The sequence below is a fragment of the Cygnus olor genome, chromosome 18 (assembly GCF_009769625.2).
Source record: "Cygnus olor isolate bCygOlo1 chromosome 18, bCygOlo1.pri.v2, whole genome shotgun sequence".
NCBI classification, from domain to species: domain Eukaryota; kingdom Metazoa; phylum Chordata; class Aves; order Anseriformes; family Anatidae; genus Cygnus; species Cygnus olor.
The window spans coordinates 9,161,554-9,185,925 of NC_049186.1; the positions used below are offsets into that span (position 1 = coordinate 9,161,554).

Genomic DNA, 24,372 nt, shown 5'->3' on the forward strand with positions numbered 1-24,372 from the left:
GGACGGGACGCCTCCGACAGACCCTCGCAGCAAGGCGGACGCAGAGGCCGCGGCCCCGCCGCCATTTTATGGCCCAGGCCCCGAGCTTGGCCCAAGGAAGCCCGGGCGGCGGGGCTCGGGCGGGCAGGCCGGGCTGCGAGGCCTGGGCCGGGGCCGAGGGCGGGTAGCAGGCGCCTGACAGGGGGCGGGCGCCACGAACCGTGGCTGAGGAGAAGAAGAAGAAGGGGGGGGGGGGCACGGGGGTAGAAGGGTAGAAGGGACCGCGCCCCGCCCTGCGGCCTGGCTTCCAGCCCGGGCTCCCCCCGCTCCGTTTCCACGGCGACCGGCTCTGCGACAAGAGCCCACACAGACACTCACACACAGACACACACACACACACACACAGCCCCGTACACACACAGCGCCCGGTAACGCCAGGCCCCGCCCGCCCGGTGAGCGCGGGGCCTGCCGGGAGGCGCCGTTTGAAGCGCGCAGCGGCCGTTGGCGGCGGGCGGTGCTGAGGGGCCGCGCCATGGGCAGCGCCGAGCGGGCAGGTAGGGGCGGCTGGGGGAGCCCGGCTCCCGCCCGCGGGCCCCTCCTGAGGGGCCTCGCGGTGAGGTTGGCTTCACGGCTGAGGCATCTCTAGGCCTTATAGCAGCGCCTTCCGTTCCGTTCAGACGTCACGTTGCTTAAAGATGTTTGTTTTTTTTTTTTTCATCTTGTGTCATGGATTTGTAAGCGTTTTGTAGCCTTCCCCCCACTTTTGTCTGGCGACAAGTTCAGACAGATAAAGCTGGAGGTGGACAGTAGCTGAGGCTTTCTAGGGCTTGCCCGGCTGATCTGTAGATGCTCCTCGAACCTTTCATTATTATCTTTAAAAAGTTATTAAAATGTTACTGTAAAGTGATTTCCGGAACTACGTGAAGAGACAGCAAAGTTATTCTTCCTGCTTATATAAGAAAAACAGTAGAAAGCAGTCTCTGTTGTAGTAACCATGCATTTTTTTGTCTTCAAAAAATGCCTTACCACTTTTCTGGTAACTTAAAGTCCTTGACAGTACTTATTAAAAACACTGTTTTGTTTGCAAAAGCAACAACTAGGGAAAAACATCATAAGATATCATAAATAGACATGAAGACTTTTTCTTCCAAGGTGATATTTGAATTGGGTGGTGAGGAAAAAATCTGTAGAGAACACATGTCCCTCAGAGCACTTTGAATTCAGTACTCAAAAGTCGTGGAAGAATCTAGCTCTGTGTGCATCCATCTCTTCCAGTTCTCATTGGAGTGAAGTAGCTCCATATTCTTGTAATCCCTAAACAGCAAACTAATAAAAGTGGTCCTTGAATTTAAACTCCCATGAAAAATACATGTTAGTAGCGTTATCATAGCCTAAGGATATGAGAAAAACTGGGTTTGTGAGATGTGTGCTTTTTTTTTTATAAGTAGATGTAATTTCTGATTCTTTATAAAGGAACATCAGTGCTTATTTTATTATGTTGTACAAGGTTTGGAATTCCTAGTTACGCATCCAGATCAAAATTTGCTTTTCTTTATTTGGGAGAAAAAATGCCTGCCTAGTCTGTGGTACGTAAGTACCATTTGGCTCTCCGCTCCAGCTGTGTCACAGCTGTGTACTTGAAGCAGATAGCGGCGTGTGCCATTCCTCATGCTGTGTGTGGGTGGAGGAAATCGGGTGTGGGACAGAAAGCATAGTACGGGTTCAATACTTTGGGTGATTGAGGTAGCATGATTGTGATCAACCATGTATGGTGGAGTCAAAAACACTTCTTTCACTGTAACTAACCATGTATTTATTTCTGTATCTTTCAGTTCTGTTGTTAATCTGTTTTACTTCTTAATAGATTGGGTTGATGTTGCCAATGAACTTTTAAGGCGCTGCCACATAAACCAGCACATAAAGCATCTCTCGGAATGTGGTGCTGATGTGTTTGTTCGTCTTTATGAATCAATCTTGGGGGAAAAAGTACCAGGTGGGAACATTCATTTCTAAACATGCTTTTTCTTGTCTCTGCATATTTTGTAATGAACAAATTCAAGTTTGCACAATGTGTTTATTACATGTGTAGGATTTTTAAAATATTGTATCCTTTCTAAGACAAACACATAAGACTGTAACTCTCTGAACAGATTTAAGTAACACTAGCTTTTTTTTTTACTGCTATTAACAGCAGCTGCAAGGGAAGCTCAGTAATATAGCTACAGTAGAATGTTTTCTAATGAAAATTATGCCTTGAAGCTAATACCTGTGAAGGGTGTGAATTGACTCATTTCTTGTTAAAGCAGCGTTACTATTGAATCCTGTTCTTATAAAATGCTTAATACCTAGTCTGCTAAGAGAAACTGCAATTTAACTCTTGTTTAGCCCAAGTCCATTTTACTTCAGTGACAATTGTTCAGGAGCTATACGTTTACATATTTGTTTGTTTTATGGTAAACTATTTTGTTTGGGGAGCATCAAGCATCTCTTTGCTGCAGGAGATTTAATAGCACTGACCTAACTGCCAGCTATTGGAGGTAGAAGTTCTGTTAATATAAGCCCAAAACTAAAAATAATGAATGTTGTTGTAAGTAGAATACAATACTGTCCCACTAGTTGCTGACAGAGAAGGAAAAGACCTTAGGGCAAACTGCAATTCAAATTTAACGATGTTCACTGGATGTGTGTGCTAGGAGTGAAGGAGAAAAACTATGTAACTACTCTCTATTCTTGAATTCAGTATTACACCTGATAAAATCCTTACATCTTCCAGTGGATATTCTATGTTTGTGCTCAATTTTTATTCAAGATTTCATACAACCATATGATTATTGGGCTTTTCACCAAATACACAAGTAATTTTTACGTACAAGTTAGTATTTTAGAAGTAAAAATATTTTAGTAAAAATATCAGCAATAAACTATCCATTTAGATAGCCTAAAATGTATGCATTTATTTTAAATAGATTTCATAGCTACTCCTAGAAGTCAAGAGGATGATGCACATAATGTACAAGCGGTAATAGATTCTCTAGCACTGGACTACTTGCAGGTCAGCTTGTCACATATCACTGGTGAGTGTTCATTTTAATATTGACAAGCACTAGCTGAATGTTTGTTTTAATTGAACGCTTTATAAGAACCATATGTTACAAAGCATACTGTCATACAGCAAGATCTTTTCACCTGCAGTGACTGTCATCAAAACACCAAACCCTTGCTGTGGACATCAGGTTATACACTTAAACAGAAAGTAAAGAATAAATATGAGTCCTCTTGCATAACATAGATTTGTAGGAAACATGAAAGTTAACAATAATACTTTGTCTGCTAAAGTGCTACCTGAAGTTTTTACTGGCTCAGTATTTTCACAGAATCATAGAATTTTACAGTTAAGCTTGGAGACTGAGCTTTAAAACCTGAGCCTTGAATTTCGAACTTGATATCAAATTCTAATATGTGGTGTGTAAAAGATTTGGACCATGTTGTGTCTGTCCTTTGCACACAGTAACTTTCATTGAGTATTCATATATATAGCCTTGAATAACATAGCCTGCAAAGAATGAAAACTGCTTGACATGAAGTACCTCTTTCTATCTTGGTACCTGTACAGTACAGTATGGCTGGTATTTGTAATCCTTCCTGCCAGTCCACAGACTTGGTTGATGCTGTAGCTAGCATGCATAAGTGCATAGTAATAGTGTCTATCTCTGAGAATATCCCTGTGTATTTTTTATATATATATATATATATATATATATATATATATGTATTATTATTATTTTTTGTGGAAGTAGATGTAGCATCAGTAAACTTTTGATTAGTTGAACTGAAAATATGCAACTTTAGGATGCTTTTAAGATATATTAAGTTTATGGATGTAGCCATACATGAGCGACCAGCTTTTCTTTGAGCTGACACCTTCACAAGAATTTCCAGTCTTCAGAAAACTCCTTTTTTTATAAAAAAAAAAAAAAAAGAATTTCAAACTAATTTTTATTCTAATAATTAGTAGAAGTACTGATTATTAACATGTGGCAGTACCTTCCTCTCTTAAGGTGAGAACATTGTGAAAGGAGAAAGGGAATCTATCAAAAACCTCCTTGAAATATTTGATGGTTTGTTAGAGTATCTTACAGAAGAAGTTGGTGAATCTTCTTCTCAGAATGGAGGTGAGTAGACAGATGGCCCAGTTTAAGGTATTGTGTTCTGATAATACAGTATTATGGACAGCTGCTTACTTTTTTCTGTTTGTCTGCTATCAAGTTAGCTTGCCAAGGGCTTGAAGTTCTCATGACCAGAGTTCTTCACAGTTCAGTACTCATGGATGGAACACAGCTCCCACAATAGATAAAAACTATTCCTTTGCTGTTCTCCTCAATAGCACCTACAGGGAATGATTACCACTGGAAAATGCAAGCTTTTTGAAGCCTTGTTTTGGGGTGCCCAGGATCCAAATAAGTATTTCCAATGTAACAAAGATTTCTTTGGTGTTTTTGCTGTCTTTATGACCATGGCAATGCAGAAGAGGAGAGAGACTGACACTGACCACAGGGGGTGAGGGCTGGAATTTGGAGGCCAAACTGAGTAACTACATTCAATGTTTTCTTGAGCAGTAATTATGAAAATAAACTTATTTATTTTTTCCCAAAACTTGTTAAAAGGTGAGAATTGGAGAACGTAATCTTTCTGCTTCACTCTTGTGGTAGGGGCTCTGATTTTTCTAGTTATAGGTACAGGATTTAATTCTGAGGAAGAAGAAAGGTCATCATTTTAGATATCATCCTTACAATGTTTTATTACTCTTAAACTATTTTGATAATATTGGTGATAATATCTATTAGTTTATACATAGAATTACTTTTCCTGAAAAATAATGCCTCTTTATTATTAACAGATGAGATAAATGAGTTGCCCAATAACAAAATTCAAATTACATCTCCAGACCAACTGGAAAGCAATGCTGGTCAATTTACGTTGCCTTCAAAGCTTTCATCAGTTTCAGGGTAAGAATAACTTTCAATACTTAAAGTATTTATACAGTAATTGACTATTGTTTTTGTATGTCTGTAGAGCAGCTAGTAGTTGTCAATACTATGCAAGTAGGAAATACACTAATTACATCTATCTAGTTAGGCAACAAGACGTGTAGAACTTTTTTGTCTATGAAGAATGCTGATGGCATTTTGTTTCCCTTAAGCTTACTTTACATGTGAAATGAGACTGGTTCAAAACTTCATCTCAGTTTTAAATGATTGCATTTTAGCTAAACTGCATTAGATCTATCTTCGTGACTTCTACATTGGTTTGTTTTGTGGAAGCAGGCCTCTAGTGTCCTGTGCTACAGAAGCTAACTGAAGTAGAGTTGGGACTCTTTTGCAGCTCCACCTTGTGGACTGAAGAGGCAAAGACAAAAAATTTAGAGTAAATATTTTACCACTTCATGTACCTTTTAGTTCCCAGTCAGAACTTTTCATTCCGTCCCATGATGTAGATGGATCAGAATCTACCAGCGAATTAATTAGACTTGGAGATACTGCTCATTCATTCTCAGAGAGGGGGGAAGGTGAGTTTAGGTAAATATATATTTTTTAAAACTAATCTATAGTAACATTTCTAGGCTTTGCAGATAGTAAAACTGTTAGGCAGTTTAAATGTGTCAATGAATTGCAGTAAATAAGTAACAAAATCAAGCTTCCCTTTCTTTTGAAACTTCCCTCAAATTAAAGTATTTATGCTTCTGATAAGTCATACTTATGCATATATAGAAATACACATTTAAAGAACAATGCGTAGCCTTTAAATAACTTATGTAGTATCAAGGTAGCAGCACTTTTCACCTTTTTTATTTAATGTTATTCCAGACAAATACTATCTTAAATTCTTATTTTGAAAAAACAAACAAACAAAAAACCAATCATACGGTAAGCAAAGTACCTACCTGCAGTTGATCTTGTTGGAGTTAGAATGCAGATTTCCTAGAGTAGGCATTTGAGACTTTTTCATGGCTGCTGAGCTACGTTATCTGAATAAAGGTTTTGTTGTTTGACTTCTAATTCAGTCTTCCCTACAAAGATTTTTTATTTTCCAGAAGATTAAGAGATTTCTGAAGCCTTTAATTTGCAGTGTAAAGAATATTATTTAAAGTTGTAAAATGGCAATTTTAAGTTCATTTTTAAAGGAGATGTTAGAAGTGTGGGTCACTTAGTTATATTATGGAGGGCTCTGGAAAAAATAATATGCAGATCATTTAAATGGAGCCCATTCCTATTTCAGTAACATTCCTGTTGGTCATTAATTTTTCCAAGGGGAAGCATAAAGAAATATTGTGAATTAGTATTAGAGAATGAAATTACAAGTAGGAATTAAGGCAGACTTATTTTAATGCTTGCCATTTGGTCACAGTATGGATTGCTGAGGTCCAGTTACTGATTATACCTAATACGAAAGTTGTCTGTCTAAACACCTCATAACAAAATGCTTTATAGTTTTTAATTTGATCTTTTTCAAACACCACTTCTAGGATTCCAGTTTCCTGAATTGTTATCAGCAGAAATGAAGAAGGGGATGGAAGAACCAAAAAACTCAGGGGTTATTGCAACAGTATCTAGACAGTTCTCTCAAACTGAAAAGGCAATTGTGAAGGAAAAAGAAGATGGTAAGTACCCAGTCTCCACATCTAAACTACCTGATTTTGACTAAGGCATGTAACTAAGGGAACATGGAGGAGAGCTTTACTCATGGCTAGAAGTGCTCTAGCTATGTTTTTAAAAATAAATAAATAAATCAAGTTCTTCAGAAATGTTATGCTTTATATTTTATTGTCCCAGAGGCTGAAGTTCACGTAATCTAGGGTATTTCCGCTTACCTAGGTTTCAGCTTCAGCTCATGGTTTTTTGTTTTTTGTTTTCTTTTCCCTTTTTGTGGTTCAATTAGTGAAATACAGAAAGTAAAAAGTTCTCTTGGAAGATTCTAGCATTCAATATCATGTTCTACAGGGGGCTTTCATGCTGTTCCTAAGGACAGTTATGAATAGGTTGTGTTGGGTGAATCATTCTGACAGATGGCAGCCATCTTCAGTAGTTCCTGGCCTCTAATGAGTATAGCTCTGTTAATGCTCAGAATTCCTGCAAGTTGTTAGGAATTTCCCAGCATGTGTCTCAAATGACCATCTTTTTGGGGAAAATAACACCTATCAAAAGCTATTTACCAGGTAGGCATATAGCTACACTCTTGAAGTATGAGAACAATATGTTTTACAGTCATGGAAAAACATGATGCCCTTAGAGAAGTGGTAAAACAGGGAGGACCTGCATTATGCAGCTTCGTAAACAGAGAAAGAAAGTACCATAGAAAAGCATAAAAATCTTACAGCGCTATTCTGTGTAATCCAGCAAAGATGGTAGTTAACATTAGATACTTAAACATCCATCTAATATGTGTAGAATATATTAAAAAAATAACATTCTGCTTCAATGGATTAAATAACACTTCAAGTTCTTTATATTTATCTCTTAAGGATCAATGGAGTTTATTCATATTGATGAACTTCAAAAAGACGGTTTGAGTTCCAGTGCTAAGAAACTTGGGGAGCCTATACGCCAGGCTATTCCCTTGCTACCACCGTTTCAGCCTGCTGAAGCCAGATCTCATGATCCTATGGAGAGAGATTATCAGAGCTCAGACAGCCAGTCAGCAGCTTTGGTTGACTGTCAAGAAGTGGAAACTTCTACTGTAAGTAGAAACCCATCCTTCGATTTTTATTAATTAACACTGCTTTCATTTTAAAACTCTCTAGTATATTTGTTGAATGGGAATAATTGGTCCCTGAAGAACATTTCTGAATGTATCTAAAAATGGGTTTTAGATTCATTCGTCACTGAGTGTCCAGACAGGAGGTTAATTTGAGGGGGGTGTTTATATTATACGCATGGAGATACGTATATATGCATCTCCATAATCATATATGGAGATATACTTGTATCTCCGCAGTCAATGTAACTGCGCAGTTAACAGTGAGGTAAACAATAAAATTATAGTGCATTTTTTGTATAGCTAACAATAAAATCAGCATTGATTGCCCTGCTCGGACAAACCTAATGTATGACTTTCCTGTCAAAACTTTCCTGTAAATTCATATAAAACAGGTCAATTTTTCTTTCAGCTTGAATCATCACTTACACAAAAAACTGAAGATGTTTGTACTAGTCTTCCTCTATCAAGGAAAATCCCTGGTGAGAGAGAATTTTGCTTCCTATAGAACAACTCTATTTTGTCAAATGTTGCTTTTAATTTTATCGGCACTACGAGAAACATGGTTTTGAAACTACTAGTGCATCTTTTTTAAATTCAGCCGCAAGCTCATATTTCTCTCTCTGTTTTATATATAGAGAAAAAAAATAGATTACTTTCAAGCTGTTCACTCTGCTCAAGAAAAATAACTTGTCCCCAGTACAACTTCTTCCTTAGTTAATCCAATTAGATATGCCTATGCTACAGAATTTGCTTCCAGCAGATAACTCCTACAGCTGAGCTTACTCTGAGCAGAGGAACATGGTCCAAATATAAGCCGTTTTCAGCCTGAAGAAAAAGTTCTTAACTGCTATTGTATAAAAGATTTAGAAACTGGTTTTCAGTGCTTATTTTCTCTGTTGTCTGGGAGACACCGGTTGCCTTTTTAGTTTCCGTAGCATTCCCATGACACTGAAAATCCAGAACTTGAGAAATTACTGAAATGAACGTAAGAACTCTGTAAACACAGTTGCCTTGTCATTATGTTCTTTAAATGATTTGGTTCAAAAAGCTATGGATTACATCTTTTTCATAGTTGTTCTCCACATTAGTAGGCACAGTGTGGTCTGCGCTATCAGCTAACACTTACCTGTCATATGTTTCTGCAGCAGGAGACAAGATGGTCTCAAGTGATGCTGAAAACCATGTGGCAAAGGTAAATGTTGCATCTTTACCATCTTTGTGGAAGTTCAGTCAATACATTTGGAATCCCACTTAATTCTTTTGTTATTTTGTGGCACTTCTGAGCTTTCTTCAAACCTGCTTTTGGGCTTCTCGCTTCATTATACAATTAGTAATGCAATCTTGTTGTACTATGACCACATAGTTTTAAGTCACATCAATTCTTTCAGGAGGTATTTGCTCCAAGAGGTGTAAATGCCAGTACGTATAGTGTTTCAATTCATAAGAAACAGTTACTAGTTATCTTGTTTTTATTCATAGACTTATAAAACACAAGAGGACATTTCCTTTCTCTGACGCGTATCAGTATTCTAAATTAGTAAGAATTTTTGTTGTTTTCTGGGGTTATTCAGATGCCAGTAAAATTCAGATTTTGCTCCCATTCTAAAGCTCACTGAGCTGCCTGATTGTATACTTGCTTTTTATTTCCTTGTATTGTCCCCTGCTTTTCAAAAATTGAATGATGCAAAACCTACAAACTCATCAGCAGATGCCATTCTGTGCTTGTAGAAGCATGTCTGTGTAGGAAGTTGCTTGCTCTGGAAAATACTTATTTTTTGCCTTCTGCAGCCACAAGAGGTGCTCGCAGACTTCATTTGTTCCAAAGGCTGTTTTCAACAGTCTTTACTTTTGCATTGTCCACTTAAAACATTGTCTTTAAAATTAATTTTCCATTGGTGTATTTGCAAGTGTATGTATGCTAATCCTGAACACACCAGTTTGAACAAATCAATTATCAGGCAATACTGAACTGTTGTAATTAAATGGCATAAGTGCATAACTGATTTCTTTTAGTATGTTTGCTATGAATTGCAGCTTAGTTCATACTCGGGGACGTTCAGCTTACTTGCATTACTTGGCATTAGTCCCAAGTTAGTGAGGTAGTATACCGGGATACTGATATCTAGACTTGATTCTTCTGATACGGTGGTTTAGCTCTAGATGATTCTTAAACTAATCTATATTTTTGCTAGCTTATTTCTTTAAACATCTAATCTTCTAAAAACACAGTATCTTCAGTCAGGGGTCACGGACATGTAACTACTTTATTTATACTTATATATAGTATATATAAAATGTATATATGTATATTTATGTGATCATATGATTTGAGATGGTTCTTTTATAAAAGCTGTTGTAGGATCTCTCTACTACCATAATCTATGGTATTTCTGAGCATTACTATGGAAACCTTAATGAAATCTTAACTTAATCATTTTTCTAGGTTCCTTGGGTATATGGGACTTCTACATCTGCTTCCCCCTTAGATCAAAAATTCTCACTACACACTGAGCAAGTAGCACAAACTCCAAGACCCCAATCAAGACATCTGCCTAGAAAGAAAAGGCAAGTTCAATTTTCCTTTTACTGATCCAAGCAAGCACTTCCCTATATAACGCCCACCACCTTTTTTTTTTTTTAAATGCAGTCTCTTCCTTGGCTGCATGACAGTGAAAGGTTAATTTTAACAAAAATCTTTCCTACTTCTGTCATATACACATTTTCTTAAATACCGTTATTTACACAACCAGATTTTACTTAATCCTATAAAAATGTGCTTACGCAAAAAGTGAACTGGAATTGTATGAGGTAATGCTTATCTATAAGTTTTTAGAATAGAAATGAAATCTCTCTGTTTTGTTTTAGCAGATATGAAAATTCTACCACAGATTCACTTGAAGAGTCTCTTTCTCCCAGAACAACAAAGGAAAATCTATCTAAGCAAGAGCTTCATAAAGTATCAGAAAAACTTTCTCACAGGTTAAACGAACTAGATTTAGTAAGTGAAATCTTTGTTGTATCCAAGCAAGCTGGCCTTAGAAGTAACAGCTGGAAACAAGAATGTAAATTGAATATTAATGAAAAGAAAATCTGCAGTTAACACCTGACTTGACAGTTCTAAATTTTGAATAAACTATTGAACCTGAGCCCTGTCCCATCCTCTTACCCCCAAATCTATCCAACAGATGTTAAAGAGGGCTTTGGGTGAGCATGCCAGAGAAGAGGAGGTGACAGATGAAGACAACCTGTCTCAGCACAGTGACAGTGTCATGGATTATCGCAGAAGGAAAACTAAGCAAGGTAGTGTCTCTTTTGATTCTTAAGTATTAGGATGGAAAGAAACATCAAAAAAAATCCTTCTCATCAAAGCCAATATCTTGAACTACACCTAGTTTCACTAAGTTTTGTATTGTATTCTTCGACTTGTATTTTCTGTTTTAGATCCAAATCTGAGCAACAGTAATAGAATTACAATTAAGTTCCCATTTAACAGTTTAAGTAGCTATGGTAAAACTTTACAGAAATACAGCTGCAGTGGAGAGCGTAAAGAAAGTGGGGCAAGAGACAGAACATACAAGTTGCATTTGACAGGACTGCGATTTTAAAGTGAGGGCTTGTTCACAATACACTTTATTGTGCTTTCTTTGGTACTGAACACAACATACACATCTAGTTATCTTACACTGGGCAGTGTGTGTATTGGTGGTAATACAATTATATAACTACCCTTACATATACAGGAGATTAAAAAAAACTATCACATAACTTGATCTAATCCACATGTACAACATCATGTTGCAAGATGGAGCTGTTTATGACCCTTGTGAGACAGTCTCTGACACTGAGTTACTTTCAGATGGTTTTGCTGCTTTATTCTTTCCTATCTTGAATATCTCCTGGCACTTCTGCTATTACACACGCCCCAACACACGTGATTCAGGGCAGGGATAATCCTAAAGGCAAAGGCTTTAGATTTTTATGATTTAATTTGTGCTAAACACTTGAACTTTTCTGCTGTGGAAAAATTTTTGGTGTGTGTGCCTTTTTTAAAAAACAGAACCCCAAACTTTATTTTTCCTTACATATGGCTGGAGGCTTTTTCATTTCAAGTTAAATACTTACTGAAACAGCTCTCCTTACAGACACACCACATACGAAGTACCCAATCAGACCACGATCCCTGTCTCCGTCCTCACCCTCATCTCAGCATCAACTTTTTTCTGAGTTAGATGTACTTCACAGTAACGGAAAAGGTCAAATGAGGAAAATAAGCAACCAATTGCGAAAAGAAAAGGATGAAAGAACACAAGAAGCAAAGGTAACTTCAGGGTTAGACCTATCGGCTATTCTTACCAGCAGTTATACTAAAAGTATTAAAACTGAATGTTCTTACTTACTGCGGACATTTGTGATTTTGCACTGCTGTATTTGTAGACTGCTAAGAAGGGATGTAGACCCCAAATCTTGCAGCAAAAAGAAAAAAAATAAGCGGAAGAATCAACTTTGACCCATACACTGAGAAGTTAATGACAGTCATATGGACTGGTTATTTGCTTTGCAAATCCTCTTACTTTTGCTTTCTAGGTGGTTGCTAAAGCTTATGAAGATGAACTAAGAATTTATGAAGCTAGGGAGAGGCTTAGAATTTCCAAGCTCAGAGAAGAAGTCAAGGAAATGGTATGTAATGCACTATGGTGCTCGTTATTTTAAAATTTGTCTAAATGTTCCATCCAGACACTGTGCATGTCTTGAGTAGAAAAACACCTTGACTCTAGTGTCAGTTATTGGGCTGTATACTGTTGAAATAGTGAACAGAGGGACAGCTTTTCCTGAGATAAGTAGAACCAAGACAAACAGTTTTTAAAGTTTCAACATTTGTAGGTATTATTCTTAGGGGTAACTTAACCACCATACTTTTTACATGAAGCGATAACTTCAAGAGACTCTGATTTAAAGAACTGAAGCAAAATAAGTAGATAAGTTTAAGCCAGTCTATGGAAACTCTCTCATTATGATTTGAAAAGTAGTGTTAGTGCTAGTAATTGTTCCAAGAAAATGTTTGAGTAGTGAGATATTGTCGGCCCTCTCAGATAGGTACTTTGTCATACCTGCCCCCAGCCCCCCTAAGAGCTAGGTTGATCCAGTTGGATTCCCCCATACACTATAGGTAATTATGACAAAATATTGTCATAATCTTTTTCCAGCTACTGTAAAAGTCTTTTTTTTTTTGTGCAAGGATGATTCTCTACTGCTATGAATCTAGCAAAAGGGGTCTTGCTACTTACTTGCATACTACTGCAACAGCAAGGAACTTATGCTGGAAGGCTGTGTCATCCTCATGTGGGATGCACTGGCCATTTTCACAGCCTTTGCAGAAGTGATCCATAGGCTGCTGTGGTAATGCTAAGTGCTGCGGAAGAACTGAGGTTATGCAATAGTGATATTTAACCTTTATTTGAACCCTGGCCTGCATTTGGTAAATTCTCGACTTCTGGAGAATCCAATTCAATATGTCCAATTTCTCATTCTACAGTTTCAAAGCCATTTAAGTTCTGATACCCAAACTATGTGATCTATCAGTCTTTCCCTTCTCATACCTGTTCTCCATCTGTTTTACATCTGCTCCTAAGGAACAAGGATACAAAGAAAACATCTTTAAAGAACCTTCAAAAATGCTTCAGCCAGTGAAAGTTTATTCTAGAAAAACCACACCTCGGAATCCCAGATACAGCCAGTGGATTCCAAAACGAGGGACTGCGAAGCCAAAGAAAGCAGCTCCAAGTAAGAAATGCAAAACTATACTTGGTGGAAAACTGGCATCCTTTGAAAGCATTAGTTGAACTCCAAGAATAAAGGCATCAGTCCAACATATACCAGTCAGCTGTAGCATTTTCCCCTTCTTATGACCTCCATATGTCTGGATTTTTGTTAGGGAAGATAATGCTTTAAGTAAATGTAAACCACCCATGCACAATTCAAAACTGTGACCCATTTGCTACCTCCTTAAAATCCCCTGGATTACTTTCAATGCTTGTTTCCATTACTGCTACTCCCGTACTTGCTCCACTATACTCTGAGCTCAGTCTTTTTTTTCCTTTTTTTTTTTCCCCTGAACATGTATTAGATTTAAAATTGGGCCTGTAGCTTGAGTGGGCTGGTGCTGAGCCATGTGCAGGTAATAGAGCAGCATGTTTGGTAGGAAAAGACCCTACTGTTGTAGCAGTAACACTGCCACTGGTTTTGCTGAGCAAGTGATATTCCAAGAACAGCCTACACAAATCACAGGCTTAGTCTGTCAAACAGCATTATGCACGCTTATATATAAGGTCATGGTATAATCTGTGTACCCAAATGTTGCTCAGGGTATACTGCTTTTTTTTCTTTTTGAGTGTTTAAGAGGCATGTACTTGGTTAATACCTGCTTGTTTCATTTCCCCATAACTTTTTCCTGCCACCAAGATCAAAGACGTAATGAGTACGCTGGTTGCAAAACAGTTTGGAGAACGACCTTTTACTCAGGCAGATAATGATAGGACTAAGGCAAGTGGTTTTAAACTAAAAAGAGGAGATTTAGATTATATGTTAAGAGGAAATTCCTCACTCAGAGGGTGGTGAGACACTGGAACAGGCTGCCCAGAGAACTTACGGAAGCCCCATCCCTGGAGGTGTTCAAAACCAGGCTGGATGAGGCCCTGGGCAACCTGATCTAGTAGGTGGCATCCCTGCCTATGGCAGGGGGCTTGGAAAGAGATGCTCTTTAAGGTCCCTTCCAACCCGAGCCATTCTGTGATGATTCAGTTTGTTTTCCACCTATTTATTTGATCTAGATCTCTCACTAACTACTGCTATATTAGCATTAAGTTGCTGCAGCCAGTGAGAGAGACAGAAAGAAAGAAATTGCTAATTAGTGATCATCTGAACCATTTGCAGAAAGAAGAGGATACCTGTGTAAATCAGATTAAACATGGTAAGAGGGAGAGAAATCAAGCCTGACCTGTAAAAGCAATTCTTCACCAGGAAAAAAAAAGCCACTTACTTTCTCAGCTGCTGTTCTGACAGAGTGATGCTATGTCCTCCTGGGTTTAGGTTGACATCATAGTAACAGCGTGGTAGTTGCATACAGTGTTCAATTTGAAATATTTTGTAACTTAGGCTGACACTGTCTGGAAGACTTTACCACTAAATGTATTCTCCAGGAATTTATTGTTTACATCTGTCTTTACCTTGTAGTGGAAGTAAGAGATGATGACCTCCTGCTTCAGCTACTGGAAGAGTTTCCCCACCTGCATATTTCCAACCACATGATGAACAAAATGTGGCGTCAGCAGCTCGCACAGACTGAACAACTTAAGGCAGCTTCTGGCAGAGCTAGACTAAAACTCCAAAATGAGGTGAGCATTCTTATTCTTACCTTTTAAGTGTTAGCAAGGATAGAACTACTCACAGAACAGTAGTATTCATCAGTTTGTATTTCATAATAAATGATATATGCTGTGTGCAGCATAGCTAGGGTACACACACATCCAAAGCACAATGTGAAAGGATGTATATCTGAGCTTTGAGATACAGAACATGGATACTGCTTTTTTAGACTTGCATTTCTATTACAAATATGATATGAGCTAGGTTCATTTTAAGTAGTTATCAATGCCATCAGTAATGTAGACAAACTCTGCCTTGAAATCTGAGCAAGCTCAATTAACAGCGTACAGTGTCTATAGTAAAACTGCTTTTATTACTGTAACCCCAGGTTTTACAAAATCTCTGCTAAAGATTTCTTAGACCTATTTTCTGACAAGACATCATGTGCAACTACAGTGAATAAAGTTGAGCCAAATAATACTCATTTAGTCCTAGAAGAAGCAGTTGTTCAAGGGAAGAAATACCTTCTTCCTAAGATGAGGAGGTTGGTTGAATAGGGGATGTACACACCTAGACAATTGGGCTCAACTTTTTTTTTTTAAACCAGCAACTTGAACATAATGTTTTTTTATACTAGTTTATTGATTTTTTTTAAAGAAGTTTGTAGTTTTAAGTACAAATTCTCAACAGTCTTGTAGCTTAAAAGGTATCCACAACACAAGTTGTTTACCTTACGCATGGTAACTCTTAATATAAATAGCATAGCAGAGGGTTAATATTTATCTTAGAACTCCTACACACAAATGTCTGTTCTGCAGAATGATGGAAGTAACTGGTTGGTTTTGTTCATTTGTTTTAAAAAAAAAACTTCAGGTTCAACAAGCCCTGAGGAAGCATCAGCTTCTTGTTGCAATTATTAAAAAAAATCAAGACCATAACAAGAGACTGGTATGTTCTTTGAATGGTATTTGTTACGTAATTTGGAAACTTGCATGTTGAGCTAGCTAGAATGCATATTCCCTGGTCCATGAAAGCGGTTTCTTATAACTTTGTCTCTTGAGTAGCTGTGGTCTCAAATGCCACAATCTGCTTGCTGTGTGGCCACTGAGGTCATGCAAATGGAATACTATTATTACATTGCGCTGTTGCCTTACAAGTGTAAAATTCTGAGAACATGCAAGGAGGAAGACTTTCAGGCTCCTGGTATTGTTAAAAACACCAGCAACCACTGCAGTGTTGGCTGCTTAACTATATATTACTGTTCATGGCAGCACTTTGCTAAATCAGTGTTGATCACACTGCATTTATAATTTAAAACTTTAAAATTGGGGTAGGGAGAAGGTCCTTTAAAAGGGACCCAACTTATTAGAAATGATTAACAAAGCTTTGCTTGCAGCAAATCTATTAAAAGCTTGGTGGTCTTACCTCTACTTTCTCCACTTAGCAAGAATTTAAGCAACGTATCTGCCGACAGAAATGGGCTCAGAATAGGGTGAAAGAAAAACGCCAACAAATTGTTAGAGCCAGGAAATACTATGAAGATTACCGGGTCCAGTTGCGTGCCAAGATGATGCGGGCTAGGACACGGGAAGAAAGGGTAAGTACAAGATGTGTGTCTTGCTTTTCAAGTGTGGAATTCTTCTCTATTGGTTGGACCTCGGAGCTGAGAACCTGCGTTATTGTAGTTGAGATAATGGTACAAGTAGACAGAGAGCAAGTTAAGTGATCAGAATTTAGGAGCCTGGAGTAAGTGGCTGGGTAGTCAAAGCCACAGCTGAAAAGGTTCCTTCTTTGGAAACACTGATACAGTTTAGGGCAGGCCAGTGTAATACAAGAAAGATGGTCAGTTATCAGTATGGAAAAACAGGGCTGGTAACATGACAAATTGGGGAAATGAAGTTTCATGAAACAGTACAAATAAGAAGTTCCTATAGCTACTCTCCAAAGAAAATAACCTAAATCTTCAGTTAAGGAAACTGATCAAAAAAGCACTCATTCATGTTTGTTAGACAAAGTGGACTTCTTGACAGGTGATCTCTATTCAGGGCTGCACATCAGAGCTAAAGTAAGCAAATAGTTGGTATATTTTACAGGAGTAAATGCACAATTTTCACATTTTAAAGTTAAATTCTAGAAGTTTAGTGCATAATTCATTGTTAGCGATCTGAGAACTGTGCCTCTCAAGCTCTGCAGTAGTGTAGCTGGTAAGTATTTTTTTGTATGAATGGAAAGCTTGAGTACAGGCTGGATTTCCTGTTACGGGAAATCTGGATGAAGGTCCTAAAGTTAGACAACAGAATACAGGGTGGGCTGTATTCACAGTGCACATTCAGAGTTTGGCTTATATTGTCATATCTTGTGAAGCATTTTAGAACTCTCTATATATTTGCTGTTCTAACCACTTTCTTATTAATCTAACAGATGAAAAATGTACTTCTGTCTAAAAATTCCAGCTAAATTAATATTACCAATACAACTCAGCTGTGTCTGTACCACCAGTACTAGATACTTAACTATACTTTTTCACAGGCAATGACTCTATCTTGTGATCATTCTTTCATCATGAGATAAAGCAGCTGAAAATGTTAATATATACTTAAAAAGCATCTTATTCAAATTAAATTGGTTGATCTAAGCCTTATATTCAGAAAAGCTTAGTGCTTCCAAAAACAACCAAGCTTTTCTAAGTTTCTGGGAAAATTTTGTTTGCTTTTTTAATCGTTGGCAGATATTTAAAAACTTATTTGAAGAAGGCTTAGAAATTCAGAAGCAAAGACTAAAGGACCTCAGAGCATATGCTCAAGAGATGCGTGCTGAGCAAAAAAGAGAGCATCAAAATGAGTTGGAGTCCATGGAGAACTATTACAAAGATCAGGTAAGTTTAATCGGCAAAGATAGCCAGTTAATATTTTAAATACTAAAAGCTGTTTCTTTAATTGTTTCAACTCAAACTTTCTTTATGCTTAGTTCTCTATGCTAGCAGAAGCTTTATCTCAAGAACGTCAAGAAATCCAAACCAGAGAGAAAGCACAAGCACAAGTAAGGATTTCAGTTTTATATAGATGTTTTCTTTCTTTCTGTGACATGGCTAATACCTGTATTTTCTTCAGATGCTGCAGAAAACAAAAAGAGAATTGAGATCAAGGATGGAAAAGGAAATACAACAACTGCAAACTGCAATAATGCAAAATGATGATGACACCTTTTTTCAAGAACTAGAAGCAGACAGACTGAAATCTCGACTTCAGATGGCTTCCTTTCAGTATAGCAAAAGCAGTTTCTCATAAGACATGGTAAATATCACTGCAGCTGTCTGGCTAAGCTGGTGGGAATCTTTAAGAACTGCTGTAACAAGAAGATGGTGTGTAGCTGTTGTTCTCTAAGACCAGATTTGTCATTTTGACGTGTCGGAGGGGTAGTTGCTGGTGTCTGGAACTTTGAGCACTTTTATGATCATCAATAAAGTTTTAAAGTACTTTCTATCTTCTTAGCAAGGCTGAGATAATGTTGAACTCAACACAAAAGAAGTAGGGTGAAGTCAGTGTGTTTTAGTGAAGCTGGCTTAGTGGAACAGTTGAATGCTAACCTTTCTATTTTCTTATGCTAGTTCTACTGCTGGAATTAAAAAGCCATACTAACACTATTGATCAGAGGTAACTGGGTTAGAAAGCTGACAAAAAAGACAAGTAGATCTTTAAAACAATATCAATGCTTCACGTTTCCTCTGGAAAGATGAGATAGAGAATGCTGCCATAAACCTGACAAAAATCAGTAATTTTAATATACTAATCAAGGGAATGCTACCTATTTTACAGAATACTGTTTGCAATTAAGACCGTATTTTATAATTGCTGGTATTTATTGCAAACCATATAAAAGACTATTATGTAAATTATAAATATATTGGGGAAAAAAATCGCTTAAAATAGAAAACAATGAAAATTCTTCTGAAGCAGTGAAATACAAGCTTCTGCAAGAACTGAATCCTTTGAGGGACCTGTGGACGGCAGTCTTAAATGGTATGTCCCCCCCTTGAAAATAATTATGTACATATTTTTAAGCCTCTGCAACTTTTTTTTTTTTACAATAACTGCTGGGAGAGGGCTACATGTTAGGTCAGCTGTATTTAGTGTGCTGCCTTCTTAAGGCCTTTTTGTAGGTGTTTTGATTACTGGATTTCATATCAGGGTTTCAAAATTACAAAAGCCAAGGCACAAACAAGCAACATTTTGCTTTACTTGGTCTACTTCAAAGGGTGAGCATGGTAACCCTACATATAGGCAACCACTAACAACTTTAATCTTTTTTTTAATTTTGTCTTAGAAGCAGATTATTTGGACTAAAACAATGAGTACTTGCATTACCTTTCTCAAAGATATTCTATTAATTTTTTTTAGGGGGAGCCAGAATAGTTCTAGTTCTGTCAGCCATAAGACATTAGAGCCAGTAGCAATTAGAAGTTCCAGCATTCAGCTTTTACCTTACTTCAGGGTTATAAGGTCTGTTTTTAACATTGTCACTGTAATTATCTTCACAGACTCATCACTTACTTCTGCTGTGATATATTTAGTAGAAAATTCAGGTTTTAGCAGCCATGCCCTATGAGATGGAAACATATGCAGGTGAATACTTAAACTGAGAACTAATTGCATAAAGACAAACTGCTAATTAGGAAAGCTCATTACTGATATATTTTCCTCTGCTTGAGGAAATTGGAATTTTATAATAGTCTCAGTATTGAGGCTGACCTAAAGAGTAATTTTAAATAGGCTCTAGTACAAGAGTTCTTGCTGGTAATTGCCTATTGCAAAAAGTGATATAAACATAATGGAATGGCATTTTAGTCAGAACCTGCCGTAAGATGGTGTCTCTTACAGAATTGACAACAGAGTGAATTGAAGTCTCATGCTTGGGGGGGAAAAAAAATCTGCTAGAAAAAAAAAAACACAGCAACTGGAAATGTTTCCTTTACAGATTAAACAAAACAGCTGGTAGTTTAAGCATGATATACTTCACTTAAAAAAAAAACACACCCTGACTTTAACAACCATTTGCAAGGAGTTGCTAAAAACTAGATTAATTTCAAGTCTCTCTTTATTTAACAGCTAGGCTGTTAAATTTTAACAAGTATTTACAAGATTTATCCTTTTCTTCCCTTAAGGAAGGTGGTTTAGCTTTTGCTGACTTTTTGGAGGAGACATCCATTCACTAACACTGAGATGAAGTCCTTTCCAAGAAACACATATACCATTAACATGAAAGCCAAAAGTAAGACCATTTTTTTCAACTAGGACATTTAGCACAATCCTTATTGTAGATAGCAGTCTGTAGAAAGACACTAAGAGTTTAAATATTTTCTCCTGAGACAAAGCTGAGTTACTGAAAAATGCTTGTGTTACATTTTAATGTTTAATTAAGAAACACTTAAAACTTTTTAAACCATTGATGCTGTGACAGTGCAAACAGCATACAATTTATTGCTCAACTTCTGCATGGGTACATACATTAAGTACTTAAAAACCATTTTATACAGATTTTTTTTTTTTGTTAAAGCTCATGTAACAGCTGGGTGAAAATACAATGATATCAATGCTAAAACACTCTGTAATAAATACAATGGAAATGATAAACTAAGAACTGTCAGTTTGTGGAGGAGTAATTACACTTGTATAAACTAATTACAGCTACAGACAAAGCTCTGAGGATGTGGTAGAGCCAGAAACCTACTACATAGTGTAAAGTACAACAAATGGCACCTGTTAACTATATGGTGCTGTTTAAAATCTGAAGCATGCTACATTAAGCTGTATGATGCATACTTAAGATATAGAAGCAAAGCTTTTACTTCCATCAATGCAGCTAGTTTAAACGCACCAGAAGTTCAATACAGATGTAGTGTTGTAGAACAAGAATTTAAAAACAGCTTGTGTGCTCTGGACTTTAGTATAACACAAAAATTTGGTAAAAATAAATCAGTTTAGGGAAACTGAAACTATGTGCAAAAAAATTAGAATACATACTGTACAAAGCACCATTACAAAACTCTTTACACCGAGAAATTAAATCCTCTGAAACTCAACTGTGTACTGTATATTTGAAATCTACAAAAGTCACTGTTCATAATTAAACATTCATAATGAAAAGCAACAGCATAAAACCATGATGTGACATCTCTCTAAAACAACTAAAGACTGGATAAAGTAAAACCCAGTAAGAGGGACACATTGAAATAAATATTCACATTAATCATGGGGTGAAAGTCCAAGGTTAAAATGCAATATTAGGCTTAGCACCTTTTTGAGGGGAAAGTAGTTGACATGATCTTGAAACAAAATTTTGCAAAGGAATGAAACTTTTAACATTTTCTGATAAACATGACTAGGTGATGAGGTGCTTTGAGTTAAAGCTCTCAGTCATGAAGGTAGAAAGGCACTCAAAATACTTGGTATATTCAACCTCATCTGTCAGCTATGGGAAGTCAAACGTAGATTTATCTAGTTTTGCCTATAATATATTAAATTTACAATATTTATCTGAGACAGCTAAAAAACACCTCTATGCCATACCAAAATGTTTGGTAGAACAAACAGATGTATTGCTAAGGCTACTGTGAAAATGAATGGTATTTATCAGCTGATCTCCACTCCATTCTGCAGAGCTCATCTACCCCCTCCTCAGAAATGCCTTTTTGTCATAAGGGTGGCCATAACTATGTGCTCAATACACTTACCAGCCTAAGCAGGCTGACAGGGAGAAGGTTCCTAGGAGGTGGGTACAGGTGGTGTGGTCAGGAGACACGGTCTTTAAATAGTGCTGAGGTGGGCTGTCTGGTGCAAAGGGAACAGCACACCTTCTCCCTGGAACTGCCAACTGAGCCCTGACTTCTCCCAAAGACTGGATCGAACTGAATTTTCATGCTTCCATGATCAGGGTGGCTGCAGCCATAGCCTGAGCAAGAGCAGAATGAAATCCCTTACACAACAGTGGAGACTTTAATCCTGTGAACAGTGGTCAAAAAAAAATAGTCTCTGTAAAGAGTAATTCATGTCATACCTCCAAACTTGGGGTGAGAAGAGGTCTGTGGGCATATCTAAAGCAGTGGTCCCCAACCACAGGCAGCAGTAACGAATAAAAACACACTGGGCAACATCCTACTTTGCTCTCCCGGGCAACCTGGACAAACGTAGTGGTAGCTTCTCTGGTAATATTATTACCTGAAAGCCTTGAATTAGGGATTCCAACTATAAGCAAAGGTACCAGCAGTTTTAAGAGTGCAATAGTCCCTTGAAATTAAGAAAGAAGTGTCTGATATACATCAAACCTGGCTGTCAAAGCAAGTTTCTTGGCTTTAAGTTTACATCCTTAAGTAGCCTCACCTCTGCAGCCAGCCCAGAACTGGGAAGCAACAGCTGTACAAAAATATATATATAATCAAATGAATATGTGGATTTGGCTCACCAGATTCCTACCACAATTCTAAAAAGTAGTCTGTTGCCCACTATTCTAATACACAACATCCAGTAGTAGTTTACTCACTGTGGCAGTCAGACTTGGCAGAACAAAATTAAGTTCAAGCTCCATAGAAGAAATAGAAAATTAGCTAGTTCACGGTGTGGCCTACACTGCGGAACAGAACAGCTGTTTACGTCCCATTCTTTCAGCATTTTCTGTACCCTTGACTTTCTTCTTATTGGCAGTGTAAAAAATAGTGCAGATTTGATGATCAATTGTAACCCATGGTAAAAAACAACACTGATTGGAAAAAAATGCTACCTATTCCAAATATTCTCACCACTGACAGGAGAATGCCACTGTCTAGTAAGCAGGCTGATTCATCTACACACCATGAACAGATCACATAGATCTTAACTGAGAATTCCCAAACTTACTTCAAAATTCAGTTCCCTCTACTGGTAGTGCATTTTATTCCCCTTTGAAGAGATCAACCCATGTTATAATTCATATATATACTTACTTCCATCCCTACAATCAATAAATTATGTGCTTTTGAAACCTTATTTTCAAAGCACATCACACATTTCAGATAATACATCATTTTTTATCGCCTTTTTCCTTAGTTGTAACAAACCCACATGTCATGAGCAGCTAGACAAAGATTAAAATATGTTTTTACCTGATAAATCTTTAGCATCAACAAAGATATAATGTGATTTGGCTGCATTCAAACAAACTTTGGTCGACTGGACAGGATGGGTTCTGAAATGAACTGCAAACAGGTTTCTGCTGTCAAATATTACCTCATCAACATGCTAAAAAAAGTTGAAAAATGCAGTGTTTAAAGTCAAAAGCAACAAAAAATACTCTTGACAGACTTGTTAGAAAAATGCTGTTTAAAAAAATCAAAATGTCTACTGTTCATTAAAAAAGGTCTATTCCACGTGTTAACACAAATACTGTACCAAATACAGTATCTGTCACTCATACTAGAAATTTTAAGGAATCTGACAAGTGATATAAATAGGACCCCAAAACATCATTATTTGTAATTCATGCTTGAAAAAATATAGAAAAAAGCCCCCTGTGGTAACATTTAAGTTGACTTTACATTGCAGAATATAATGTTTTACTATAAGAAAACGCAGTTAACATGTAAGTGGCTTTAATTAAAAAGATTAACGATTCTTTCAGCCAATTTTATGCAAAGTTAGAATAATCCAAAATATTTTTTTTTCCAAAAATAGCAGGTATAGATGCTGTTCAGTATCATACATTTAAAACAGGCTGAAACATGACTTGTACCGACTGCTGAAGTTGTGTCTTGGTATCTGAGAATAGAAATCAGGTAGGCAAATATAATAGATTACCTTTTACAAAAATAGTAGTAGTCTTTAAGTATAGAATACTGCTTAACTGTTGAAATGTAGGAAAAGTCAGCATTCTGTATGTTCAAGATATTAGTTTTTAATAGCAGCTGAATGATCCTATGGCAGGAACCACAGAATCTATTTTCTTGAAGAAAAAAAATTTTCCAAAGTTGTTCTTTCCCTTACAGTGTCCTAGTGTAGAAAAGGGAAAGTTTCCTGTATTTCAAGCATTTCTTGAGTCTTGGCGAGGGAAGGGCTTTCCGGCTGACAGGAGTATAAATAGAGTCTCAGGTAAGCCTGTGAAGGGTCATTCCACAGCAAACCCACATGTTTCTTCAATGGCAGTTAGCAGCTTCTCATATAGCTTGTCATAGCTTTCATAAGGAGGAATGTCTATTCGGTTAAAGCTGCAAAGAGAAAGCAAAAGTTTCAATTGTTTGGAACTTCAAGC

At 37.2% G+C, this 24,372-nt stretch overlaps 2 protein-coding genes across 7 annotated transcripts in view; one reads left to right on the plus strand and one right to left on the minus strand.

Annotated features, from left to right (window-relative positions):
• The first annotated feature begins 332 nt into the window (after nt 1-332).
• CEP95 (centrosomal protein 95) lies at nt 333-21,002 on the plus strand. 5 transcript variants are annotated; one of them, XM_040530866.1, is made up of 23 exons: nt 358-533; nt 1,844-1,972; nt 2,946-3,053; nt 4,038-4,151; nt 4,877-4,985; nt 5,436-5,545; nt 6,503-6,637; nt 7,499-7,713; nt 8,144-8,213; nt 8,880-8,926; nt 10,178-10,299; nt 10,603-10,732; nt 10,920-11,034; nt 11,877-12,052; nt 12,319-12,411; nt 13,365-13,515; nt 14,965-15,125; nt 15,970-16,044; nt 16,541-16,693; nt 17,825-17,971; nt 18,064-18,135; nt 18,207-18,389; nt 19,050-21,002. In XM_040530866.1, the coding sequence occupies exons 1-22, from the start codon at nt 512-514 to the stop codon at nt 18,381-18,383; spliced, it is 2,631 nt and encodes an 876-aa protein (XP_040386800.1). In that variant the 5' UTR covers nt 358-511; the 3' UTR covers nt 18,384-18,389; nt 19,050-21,002. The 5 variants fall into 5 exon arrangements, with proteins under 5 accessions (XP_040386799.1, XP_040386800.1, XP_040386802.1 ...); XM_040530868.1 differs by having other exon boundaries at nt 19,053-21,002; XM_040530865.1 differs by lacking the exon at nt 19,050-21,002 and having other exon boundaries at nt 333-533; nt 18,207-18,578.
• Nucleotides 20,528-24,372, minus strand: part of SMURF2 (SMAD specific E3 ubiquitin protein ligase 2) — a 65,543-nt gene continuing 61,698 nt past the window's right edge. For both annotated transcript variants that reach the window (XM_040530872.1, XM_040530871.1), the window contains exon 19: nt 20,528-24,328. In XM_040530872.1, coding sequence (XP_040386806.1) covers nt 24,229-24,328 — 100 coding nt within the window. In that variant the 3' untranslated portion in view covers nt 20,528-24,228. The remainder of the gene's footprint in view (nt 24,329-24,372) is intronic.